This window comes from Sphaeramia orbicularis, chromosome 8, assembly GCF_902148855.1.
Source record: "Sphaeramia orbicularis chromosome 8, fSphaOr1.1, whole genome shotgun sequence".
Taxonomy (NCBI): Eukaryota; Metazoa; Chordata; class Actinopteri; order Kurtiformes; family Apogonidae; genus Sphaeramia; species Sphaeramia orbicularis.
Genome location: NC_043964.1, coordinates 4,250,366 through 4,263,250, shown reverse-complemented (window position 1 = coordinate 4,263,250; position 12,885 = coordinate 4,250,366). Strand labels below are relative to the sequence as shown.

Here is a 12,885-nt window from a genome sequence, read left to right as displayed (position 1 = left end):
AGATTTGGGGGATGAACTAAAACTGCACAGAACAACTGTGTGAAATTGTTATAGGAGTAGCTGGTTTCATTTGTGAACAATGAACAGGTGTGAACCCCAACCCGAAACAGAATCACATCAACAAGAGACTGATTAAACGTCCACAAAGTCAACAAGTGGTTACAGGCACAACAAACCCCACCCCTCGCATATATTGTGGCTTATTTTGGCATCAATCCAGCTGATGTCATCATATCAATTACCTCTATATATGTGCCAAGTTTGAAGTAAATTGAAACAAAATCGAGTTTTTTAAAGATGTGAAATTTAAAAAGTTTCAAAATTAATTTAAAAAAAAATTTTTTGAACTTTGACCTACTTTTCCCAAAATGTGATGAGATCCATTCTGGGTCACTGGCAAATCTGGTATGAATTCAACCAATTGTTTTGCTGCTAGAATGTTAAACAAAACAAAAACAATACCCCTTGCCTCCCCTTCGGGGGGTGGGGTAAATAAGTAGTATTCCCATTGAAACCACGTGCTTGTTGACCTACACTAGTTTAACATGTTGTGACAGGTTGAGGTTCTGTAACATCACTGTTTTGTGAAGGTGCTGCATTAGAACACACTTCTTTATTCTGAGGACAACAAAACACAGCTGTCAGTCTGGTGTTCGTCTTCACATCTGGACTCTATGGAGCCGGATCTGGAGGTTTTTGAGTTTGATGTTCTTGTCAAAAGAAGTTGGTGGTACTGGTTCAGACACACTGGGTTTCTTGTTGTCATCTGACGCTGAGGTACTTTTTGGTTCAAACATTGATGACTCACATCTGTGCTGATGACTGGAGAGAGCAGAGGATGACAAGAATCTTTTTTCACATCGGTAACACTCAAACTGTTTTGATGTGTTATGACACTGACTGTTTCCACTAGTTTCTAGAGCCCTATTTTTTGTACAATTGTTCCATTTTTGTCTTTTGTATAAATGTTTGACACATTCATGTTTGGTATATTGTGAACCTGTGATAAAAGATCTGTCACAAAATCTACACTGGTAGGGTTTCTCTGCAGTATGGGTTCGTTGGTGACACTTATAAGAGCTGGACGACCAGAGTATCTTCGTGCACTTATCACATGGGTACATCAACTTCTTGTGCTGAACGCGATGGTGAGAACATAACGCTGAAAAGTCTCTGAAAGTCTTCTCACACAGGTCACAGACATATACTCTTTCTCCTCCGTGGGTGCGTCGGTGTCTTACAAGGGTTGACGCATGGGTGAAAGTCTTCCCACACTGGTCACAGCCATGTGGTCTTTCTCCACTGTGGAGGCGTAGATGTGCTTTAAGGTTATTCATTTGGGTGAAAGCCTTCCCACAGAGGTCACAGTGATATGGATGTTCTCCTCTGTGGATGTGTAGGTGTGCCTTAAGGTGATTTATTTGGGTGAAAGTCTTCCCACACTGTTCACACTCATATGGTCTTTCTCCACTGTGGATGCGTAGGTGTGTCTTAAGGTTATTAATTTGGGTGAAAGTCTTCCCACACTGGTCACACTCATGTGGTCTTTCTCCGCTGTGGATGCGTAGGTGTGTCTTAAGGTTATTCATTCTAGTGAAAGTCTTCCCACACTGGTCACACTCATGTGGTCTTTCTCCACTGTGGATATGTAGGTGTGTCTTAAGGTTATTAATTTGGGCGAAAGTCCTCCCACACTGGTCACAGCTATATGGTCTTTCTCCATTATGGACGCGTAGGTGTGCCTTAAGGTTATCCATTCTGGTGAAAATCTTCCCACACTGGTCACACTCACATGGTCTTCCTCCAGTGTGGCTGCGTTGGTGTCTCTTTTGGCTACTCATGTCGGTGAAAGTCTTCCCACACTGGTCACACTTATATGGTCTTTCTCCGGTGTGGATGCGTAGGTGTGTCTTAAGGTTTCTCATGTCAGTCAAAGTCTTCCCACACTGGTCACACTCATAAGGTCTTTCTCCAGTGTGGCTGCGTAGGTGTCTCTTAAGTTTACTCATGTAGGCGAAAGTCTTCCCACACTGGTCACAGGTGTGTCCTCCATCCATGTTTGCTGGAATCAGGTGATCTTCGCCAGATACAACTTTTAGGTTTCACTTAAAATCCGCCTTTGGCTTCTTTCTACATCAAAACATAAAGAAAAATAAGAGGTGGTCACTGAAATGCAACAGAACAAACACATCTCTTCAGGACCAGATTAAGCACAGACAAAATTAATTAGTAGGGTAATCAACAGGACATTTTCAAGACAACCAATATTTGATGGTTTCTCCTTAAGAGACATATTTTCTGGATGAGACCAGAAAATAACAGATAATAAAGATATTGAAAGATGTTGAAAAATGTCAGGTTCTCTCCAGTGTTGGCAGATTCTTTAAACTGTTACAGAATCACAAAACACTGAAAATGCTTATTTACGTTGGTCACTGAAATTAAAGTAAGACCAGTTCAATGTATTATTAGGGCCCAAGTGCTGAGAATTGGCTGCAAAGGCCTATTGTATATGAAATGTTTCCTATTATTATTATTGTTATTATTATTGTTGTTATTATTATCATTATTATAGTTTTGTAGAAAGTTTTGAGGGTCTGAATATGCTTCCTTCTACCGTTCTCAATGGATAAGCGGTAGAAGACCAACGTCAGTTTTCTGTCCAGGTTGTTCTTCATGAGGACTCTCAGGAAGTGTAGATGCTGCTGGGCCTTCTTTATGACAGCTGAGATGTTGTCTGTCCAAGAGAATCATCGGAGATCTGGACTCCAAGGAACCTGAATGTGTGGACCCCCTCACACACTTGCCATTGATGTAAGGGGGGGGGCGTAATCGCCTTTGTTTTTGTGGTGTTCAGTACCAGGTTATCGTCTGAGCACCAGCTCGTTAGCTTCTGGACCTCCTGTTTGTAGGCTGCCTCGTCTCCCTTTGAGATCAGTGCATACTTAACACAGTAGGACCAATTTCTTCTGTGTGTGTTTTTTCTTTTTCTTGTGTGCTTTGTGGTTGTGGTTTGCCCTTCAGGGCCACTGTACTGAACTCATCAAGTGACGACCGCTCACCATTTCTTCTTTTTTTTTCCTAACTCTCTTTGTTGGAGATTTTTTTCATTTTAATGACACAGACACAATAATACAGGAAAACAGATCGACTAAAACATGAAAAAAATGGGTCCATCTTGACAGTTCAGCAGATCCAAATTCTACAGCAAACAGTTGGAAAAGGGAATGTAAACCAGCATTTAGTATAAACTCTGATTCAGGAACCGTTTCCAGTATTTTCACAATTTTTAAAAAGAATGTTTCAAAGAAAAAGTGATATTCTCCATAATGTAGACTTCATGTATCACATCTGTCCATTCTGAAAGTGTCAGTGGTTCAGTGGGTTCTAACCTTCTACCACCTACTGATCTGAAAGAGCTCTTAGTTCCATTCAGTCCATCTAGAGCACTACACTGTCAACATGCAGAGGCACTGGGGGTTCCTCAAATCTCCAACAGTAGGACAGGAGCTAGTATCAAACTCCTCTACTGTGGAACCTCCTCCCTGCCTCGGTCCAGGAGCAGATACCCTCTTCACGTTTAGACGGTGGGTTCATCCACTCATTTGTGATGTTGGTCTGGTCTGCGCTGGTGGGAGAGGACGCTGGTGCTGTCTGTTCACCACTTCTCTGAACCAAAACCAAAACATTTTGACTACAGAGCGACTCCTTTATGGTGTATCTTTAGTGTTTTATCGTGCCTTTCTCTGTCGATGGTAGGAGTGTTTTCCCCTGATGAAGGATGGGTCAGTGTCTGCCAGCTGTCTCTCTGCTTGTCCTGGCTGTTTCTGCTGTTAGCTGCCTGCTGCTTTAGCTGTCAGCTAGCTCCTACGGTCCAGCTGCACCAAACAGCCAGTGCTCCTGTCACTTTTTATAGATGATATTAATTTCATAGATAAACTAGAAAGGCACTCAGAGAGTGCAGACCTCCACCAAGGCAGATCAGCCCCCCCATCACCACCAAAATGTAATCATTTTTTCCTTGTACCAGTATTAATATTTCCTGAAAATTTCATCCAAATCCTTCCATAACTTTTTGAGTTATCTTGCCAACAGACAAACAAACAGACAAATGCCAATGAAAACATAACCTCCACCGTTCCTTGGCAGAGGTAAAAATGTACAAACAACATCATCAAACTCAACACTCACTCCATTCCATCATGCATATCCACCAGAAAACAATACTGGCTCCTACGCAGACCTCGTTATATCCATGTAATAATAATAATAATGATGTAAATCAGGGGTGTCAAACATGCGTCCAGGGGGCCAAATGCGGCCCACCAAAGGTTCCAATTTGGCCCTGGGGATGAATTTGCAAAGTGCAAAAATTCCTCAGTCAAGGCCGTGGAACTCATTTTAGTGTCGGCTCCACATACAGACCAATATGATCTACAGTCAAATAACAGCAGAAGAACTGACAAAAAATTATGACTTCATATTTTCTTCTCGGTTTGATGTGGAAAATACTATAACACTATGCCTATAAATAACGACAACTTCAAATTTTTGTCTTTGTTTTAGTGCAAAAAATAACATTAAATTATGACAATATTTACATTTACAAACTATCCTGTAACAATAAAATGTGAATAACCTAAACAAATATGAACCTGAAATGTCTAAAGAAAATTCAGCACAATTTGAACTCTTTTCTGTGACTAAGTATTTAGTGTCTTTGTCGATCCGATCCATAATGCACATGTAGAAAAGACCAGTTGAGGCATAATATTGTTAAAATTTCACTTATTTATCTTGAGAAATTTCATTTTTTTCAGGTTATTCACGTCTTTTTTTTGTTTGGATAGTTTATAAATAAGTATTTTCATCATTTAATGTTTTTTTTTTTTGCACTAAAACAAAGACAAAAATTTGGAGTTATCATTATTTATAGGTTATTATGGTATTATTTTACTGATTCGGCCCACTAGAGATTAAATCGGATTGAATGTGGAACCTGAAAGAAAATGAGTTTGAGACTCCTGATGTAAATGAATGGTTGGAACCAAACATTCAGTTCATCTCCTTCCCACAGGTCGCAGGGACACGTGCTTGCTTTGTTTATCCAGTTTGGGGAGGGGCAGTCTCATGATGTTTCCAGGGGTACAAGTTTTGTTTTTTTTTTGTTTGTTTGTTTGTTTTTTAATCTGAAAGAACATAGGAACATGAGGAAGTTTGCCGGGGGGCGTTTATACAGACAGAGTTTCAAACAGCATGAACTCACCGCCGTTCTTCTCTCCTCCTCCTGGTTGTTGGACTGCTGCCTGGGTCTATCTGCAGACTAATGCTGCTCCATGTTCAACTCTTCCGTCCCACAGCTGTTTAAACTCAACACTCGCTTCATTCCATCATGAAAATCCACCAGAAAACAACACAGGCTCCTACGCAGACCTCTTCATATCCACAGAGGGTCACGAAGAAACTGTATTCACACACAACCTGCCCGCTCCGACCCCTTTATATCCCTGTGGTCTGCAGGACTCTCCGTCGCAGCTTGTAAACGTCATCAAAGCGCAGCTGTTGTACGGAGTTTTTTTTTTTTTAACGTCTCAACGTTTTTATTTATTTACAACTTTATTAATCAAAATCTGGTTATACATTCAGATCACTTTCATAGAAAAAATACTTATTTTTCCATACTGAGCAACAATATCAAACTTAAGTGAACAATATCAGGAAAGTACGGAGCCCGGGAGGGGACATGCAAAAAATTAAAATTATTGCCTTATAACGCAAAAACTATTGTGATATAACGCAAAAGTATTGCGTTATAACGCAGTCATATCTGCTCTCTCTTGATTGAGGTCCGTACATAATACGTTGTAGTCCAGTTCGGGTCCGACCGTGCCAGGTCTGACACGCCCCCTGTCCTGTGTAGTATGACCATTTAACTCTTTCATTATTTGTCCGATCGGAAAAATTCCAACGGTTTCTGAATGAAATTCCTATTTGCCCAGCTTCACGTCTGTGTGCAGCGTCATGGATACAGGTGGATGTGTGCAGAGTGTGAATGATCTGCGCATGAGAAGGAGGATGTGCGCATGTGCGCATTGTATTAAAATCCTTTATACTCCTGAGCCTAAAACGGTCCACCTGGACTGGTTTTCTTACTAAGTCCTCCCCCACAGTTTCAAAAAATCCTGGAGGAAATGCTGAGAGATAGGTAAGGTTCGTCCCGTTTCTTACAGAGAACCCCCGCCATCCCAGTTCTATAAACTATTCACCCCCCCACCCCCGTCTGTGCACTTCCTGTGTACCTCAGTTTCACTCCGCAGGCCCCTGGGTACTAATACTGTATATTAATACTGGTACTAATACTGTACATTAATACTGGTACTAATACTGTATATTAATACTGGTACTAATACTGTACATTAATACTGGTACTAATACTGTATATCCTCCTGAGACCCAGGAAAATAAGTTTTTATTTTTTACATTAAATAATAGCCTTGATTAAAAACAGCACATTACAAGAGTTTTTTTTTTTCTTTTCAGATTTTATTTTGTTTTACTTTTTTATGGAATGCCCATGACAGCTTTTTTAAATTTTATTTTTCTTTTAAATAAAACTGTGAAATTTGTGTCCCCTACAGAGGACAAAGATACATTGCTGGGTCTCAGGAGGATGTTAATAATGGTATTAATACTGTATATTATTAATTTTAAACAATGACTTACCAAACAATTTTATGTGACTACTCATAAAATATAGACTTACATCTTTTCCCAAAAGTCAACTCTCCCCAGCATCCAAACTATCACATCTAGAACCCATGGTTCCCCACAGGTCACATACTAATTGAATATAATAATCCTATAACTGATCCATAACATATGTGGGACAATATCAAAGTGCCTTTCAAACTCAGATTTCCCACTTTATTTTATGTTCAATTTTCTTTTCTTTTCTTTTTTTTTTACTAGTTTTCTTTTGTGACATATTGGCTTTTTTTCATATTGTTGCACCAACTGTAAAATACAATAATGAAGGCTATTCTATTCTATTCTATTCTATTCTATTCTATTCTATTCTATTCTATGTCATGATAATCATCTTTATCTACAGTATATAAAACTAACAGAAAGTAACACATTTTTCTCCATTATCAGGTTGGTCTCATATAGTTTGTTTTATTTATTGTCTGATATGGTCACCTGAAAAACAATAAACCTGTTCATTAAACTCCAGTGTAGCTACTATTTGTCATTCAACATGAAGGTTTGTAGATATGAAGAGTTGTCTAAGGGTGGAGCTTTCACTGGTTTATGATAGACAGCGATGAAAAGAATCACCAGAAGTGAAAAAGAACAACTATGTCTCATTAACACTGTAAAAAGTAAGTATTTGCCATTTGAACTGTGTTTATGTGGATATATTTGTGGGGATGCCACCTGGATGGGGGGGGGGGGCAAGTTCACAAATTGTGTAAGAAATGCATTAATGACGTCAATATTATGGAAAAAGGAGAAAGCTGTTTTTTAAAAAAAAAAGTATTTGTCAACATTCACATTGAACCATCTTTCCCTCATTATAACCACATAATTTTAATAACAATATTTTCTCTTATTTATGTATATTTCCTTGATTATCATTTTGATAATATATTGTCCAACACATATTATACAAATTGCTGTTTTAATTGTGTCTTAATAGACCGTTTTAATATGTATATTTAGCATATATACATTTACAGCTTTATATACACTGCTCGGCCCAAAAAACAAAAGTCACACATGCATGATTTGACTGCACCACCTTTGGTTTTGATAACAGGAGACATTCACTGTCACATCTTTTTTGCCACATAATTCTTCTGTAGTGTCACAATAAGGTTCATAGTATTTTTTCCATCCATAGTTGCATTAATTTTTGATTATTGATGATGGCGAATCGGAGCGCTGCATCAAGTCTTCATCACATCCCAAATTAGAGTGTGGACTTTATGGAGGTGAATCCATGTGTGTAAATGACGTCCTGAACCATTCTGTCATGAACCTGATGATCCTGATCAGTCCTAACATTGTCCAATCTGTATGACATTAAAGATATGCATATGCAGATTTCAGATTTTATGAGTTCAGTCAAAGTAAATAGAAGCCATGTTGTTGACAGTCTATGATCCAACAGCAGAAGGATGAGGAGATCTCCAACCTTCACACAAACAGAGTCATCCTCCCAGTGCTGTGTGGAGGACACATTTTAACATTAGACTCCACATTTGAATCTGTGCTACACACATCTCACACTCCTTCATCACCATAACCTGTTGGAAAACAGTCAAACAATGCAAGAAACTAAACATAAGTGAGTCTGTTTTAATAAAACTACAGAAACACCCAGTGATGGATGTGAGAACACATCAAATCAAGACAAAGTCAGATTTCACTGATACAGACGTGACAATAACAGAACCTGAACTGATAACTGGAAAAAGTGACATGAAGGGGAATAGTGCTCCTTCATTGTCACTGACTCTACACTCAGGTGACAGTATCACCTATGGCTGAGTGTAGATCCAAGTTAATATTCCTTCTGAGACTCGCCTCGGAGAGCCTCCAGGCGGCCAGCTCCTCTGCACTGCGGGTTCGAGTGGAGGGGTTTCCCCCACCCTTTCTCTGAGTCCCTCTTATGCCAGAACAGTTGCAATCGAGATGCCCCATCTCTGCCAGGGGCTTATGAGTTGCGTCAGTGGTATCCAGGTCAGGTACTCACGGTCCTGCTCTGAAAAACTGATCTCATCCACTATTAATCGATTACACAAAATTAAAATGAAATCGATCTGAAATCTATCAAATCGATTTTTTTACCCAGCCCTGTACATCAAGTGGTTCATCTTTACCACACATTCATCAGCAGTCAAACACATTTTCAATCATATCAAGCACATTCTGCAGGTCAGGGTTAGACCAGCGTAAAAATGTTGAAACCAGTTTGATGTTCAGGAAAACACTGGACTGGACCAGTACCAGATTGGACCACTAAATGGAGCACTGACCTGTTGCAACGTCATCTGACAGTCTGTCATGTCTCCTTTGGTGGTCGTGAACTTCCTCCTCGACTGGAATGTGATCTCCTTCATGTTGTTGGCCTCAACTTGGCCTTGAGACTAAACCACGACCAGCTCATCAGTCATTCTGTCTCATCCATATTATGTTCATCATGTTGTTTATAACTGATGCAAAACCACATGAATTCAGGACTCTGACACCTTCAACCAATGGTGTTCTTCAGGTTGTGTAACAGGTAATTCACACATACGCAGTACGTGGTAAAAAAAAAAGTAGAAAAGAGTAGAACATTTTGGGGTGAGAACTTTTTTTTGTGGTAAATTATTACAGGAGTAGCTGGTTTCATTTATGAACAATGAACAGGTTTGAACCCCAACCAGCAACAGAATCACAAGTGACTGATTAAAGGTCCACAAAGTCAGTAGAAGTAGTATCCCCACTGAAACCACATCATTGTTCATCTACACTAGTTTAACTTTACATGTTGTGGCAGATTGAGGTTCTGTAACATCACTGTTTTGTGAAGGTGCTGCATTAGAACACACTTCTTTACTCTTGAGGACAACAAAACACAGCTGTCAGTCTGGTGTTTGTCTTCACATCTGGACACTATGGAGCCGGATCTGGAGGTTTTTAAGTTTGATGTTCTTGTCAAAAGCAGTCAGTGGTACTGGTTCAGACACACTGGGTTTCTTGTTGTCATCTGACGCTGAGGTACTTTTTGGTTCAAACATTGATGACTCACATCTGTGCTGATGATTGGAGAGAGCAGAGGATGACAAGAATCTTTTTTCACATCGGTAACACTCAAACTGTTTTGATGTGTTATGACACTGACTGTTTCCACTGGTTTCTAGAGCCTTACTTTTTGTACAGTTGTTCCATTTTTGTCCTTTATGTAAATGTTTCACACATTCATGTTTGGTATATTGTAAACCTGTGATAAAAGATTTGTCACAAAATCTACACTGGTAGGGTTTCTCTGCAGTATGGGTTCGTTGGTGACACTTATAAGAGCTGGACGACCAGAGTATCTTCGTGCACTTATCACATGGGTACATCAACTTCTTGTGGTGAACGTGATGGTGAGAACATAACGCTGAAAAGTCTCTGAAAGTCTTCTCACACAGGTCACAGACATATAATCTTTTTCCTCTGTGGGTCCGTTGGTGTCTTATAAGAGTTGACGCGTGGGTGAAAGTCTTCCCACACTGGTCACAGCCATGTGGTCTTTCTCCACTGTGGACACGCAGGTGTGTTTTAAGGTTATTCATTTGGGTGAAAGTCTTCCCACAGAAGTCACAGTGATATGGCTGCTCTCCTCTGTGGATGTGTAGGTGTGCCTGAAGGTGATTTATTTGGGTGAAAGTCTTCCCACACTGGTCACAGTCATATGGTCTTTCCCTGTTATGGATGCGTAGGTGTGTTTTAAGGTTATTAATTTGGGTGAAAGTCTTCCCACACTGGTCACACTCATATGGTCTTTCTCCGTTATGGATGCGTAAGTGTATCTTAAGGTGATTAATTTGGGTGAAAGTCTTACCACACTGGTCACACTCATACGGTCTTTCTCCGTTGTGGATGCGTAGGTGTTTCTTAAAGTGATTCATTTGGGTGAAAGTCTTCCCACACTGGTCACACTCATACGGTCTTTCTCCATTGTGGATGCGTAGGTGTGTCTTAAGATTATGCATTCTGGTGAAAGTCTTCTCACACTGATTACAGCCATATGTTCTTTCTCCGCTATGGATGCGTAGGTGTATTTTAAGGTCATTCATTTGGGTGAAAGTCTTCCCACACTGGTCACACTCATATGGTCCTTCTCCTCTGTGGATGCATAGGTGTCTCTTCAGGCTATTCAAGTTGGTGAAAGTCTTCCCACACTGGTCACAGCTATATGGTCTTTCTCCATTGTGGATACGTAGGTGTGTTTTAAGGTTACCCTTTCTGGTGAAAATCTTCCCACAGTGGTCACACTTATATGGTGTTTCACCAGTGTGGCTGCGTAGATGTGTTTTAAGGTCAGTCATTTGGGTGAAAGTCTTCTCACACTGGTCACACTTATATGGTCTTTCTCCAGTGTGGCTGCGTAGGTGTCTCTTAAGTTTACTCATGTAGGCGAAAGTCTTCCCACACTGGTCACAGGTGTGTCCTCCATCCATGTTTGCTGGAATCAGGTGATCTTCCCCAGATACAACTTTTAAGTTTCACTTAAAATCCGCCTTTGGCTTCTTTCTACATGAAAACATAAAGAAAAATAAGAGGTGGTCACTGAAATGCAATGGAATGTAACAGAACAAACACATATCTTCAGGACCAGATTAAGCAGACAGACAGAATTAACTAGTTACATAATCAACAGGACATTTTCAAGACAACCAACATTTGATGGTTTCTCCTTAAGAGACATATTTTCTGGATGAGACCAGAAAATAACAGATAATAAAGATATTGAAAGATGTTGAAAAATGTCAGGTTCTCTCCAGTGTTGGCAGATTCTTTAATAGTTACAGAATCACAAAACACTGAAAATACTTATTTAGTTTGGTCATTGAAATTAAAGTAAGACCAGTTCAATGTATTATTAGGGCCCAAGTGCTGAGAATTGGCTGCAAAGGCCTATTGTATATGAAATGTTTCCTATTATTATTATTATTATTATTGTTATTATTATCATTATTATAGTTTTGTAGGAAGTTTTGAGGGTCTGAATATGCTTCCTTCTACCGTTCTCAATGGATAAGCGGTAGAAGACCAACGTCAGTTTTCTGTCCAGGTTGTTCTTCATGAGGACTCTCAGGAAGTGTAGACGCTGCTGGGCCTTCTTTATGACAGCTGAGATGTTGTCTGTCCAAGAGAATCATCGGAGATCTGGACTCCAAGGAACCTGAATGTGTGGACCCTCTCCACACACTTGTCAGTGATGTAGAGTGGGGAGCGGGTCAGTTCTGTTCCTCCTGAAGTCTACAATATTCTCATTTGTTTTTGTGGTGTTCAGTACCAGGTTATCGTCTGAGCACCAGCTCGTTAGCTTCTGGACCTCCTGTTTGTAGGCTGCCTCGTCTCCCTTTGAGATCAGTGCATTCTTACACAGTAGGACCATTTTCTTGTGTTTTTTTTTTTTTCTTGTTTGCGTGATTTTCTTTTTCTTGTGTGTTTTGTAATTTGTGGTTGTGGTTTGCCCTTCAGGGCCACCGTACTGAACTCATCAAATGACGACCGCTCACCATTTCTTTTCTTTTTTTTTAACTCTCTTTTTGTTGGATTTATTTTTTTTCATTGTAACGACATACAGATACAATAATACAGGAAAACACATCGACTAAAACATGAAAAAAATGGGTCCATCTTGACAGTTCAGCAGATCCAAATTATACAACACACAGTTGGAAAAGGGAATGTAAACCAGCATTTAGTATAAACTCTGATTCAGGAACCGTTTCTAGTTTTTCCAGTATTTTCACAATTTTTCAAAAGAATGTCTCAAAGAAAAAGTGATATTCTCCATAATGTAGACTTCATGTATCACATCTGTCCATTCTGAAAGTGTCAGTGGTTCAGTGGGTTCTAACTTTCTACCACCTACTGATCTGAAAGAGCTCTTAGTTCCATTCAGTCCATCTAGAGCACTACACTGTCAACATGCAGAGGCACTGGGGGTTCCTCGAATCTCCAACAGTAGGACAGGGGCTAGTATCAAACTCCTCTACTGTGGAACCTCCTCCCTGCCTCGGTCCAGGAGGAGACACCCTCTTTACGTTTAAATGGTGGGTTCATCCACTCATTTGTTTTGTTGGTCTGGTCTGCGCTGGTGGGAGAGGACGCTGGCGC

At 40.0% G+C, this 12,885-nt stretch overlaps 2 protein-coding genes across 4 annotated transcripts in view; one reads left to right on the top strand and one right to left on the bottom strand.

Moving 5' to 3' along the window:
- The window catches only part of LOC115424555 (zinc finger protein 239-like), a 57,340-nt gene that overhangs the window by 12,797 nt on the left and 31,658 nt on the right, over positions 1–12,885 (top strand). The gene's annotated exons all lie outside the window — the stretch shown is intronic.
- LOC115424550 (zinc finger protein 658B-like) overlaps positions 1–12,885 on the bottom strand; it is a 45,762-nt gene that overhangs the window by 19,964 nt on the left and 12,913 nt on the right. The window contains exons 1-2 of one of the 3 annotated variants that reach the window (XM_030141891.1): positions 5,428–5,449; positions 519–530 (exon numbers count right to left, since the gene is read on the bottom strand). Coding sequence is in view for 1 of the 3 variants with exons in the window: in XM_030141888.1 (XP_029997748.1) it covers positions 1,323–1,937 (615 nt within the window). In the remaining 2 variants the exon portion in view is untranslated. Of the gene's footprint in view, positions 1–518; positions 531–1,322; positions 1,938–5,266; positions 5,299–5,427; positions 5,450–12,885 lie in introns of those variants that run through there. The other 2 variants (XM_030141888.1, XM_030141890.1) reach the window with 2 other exon arrangements.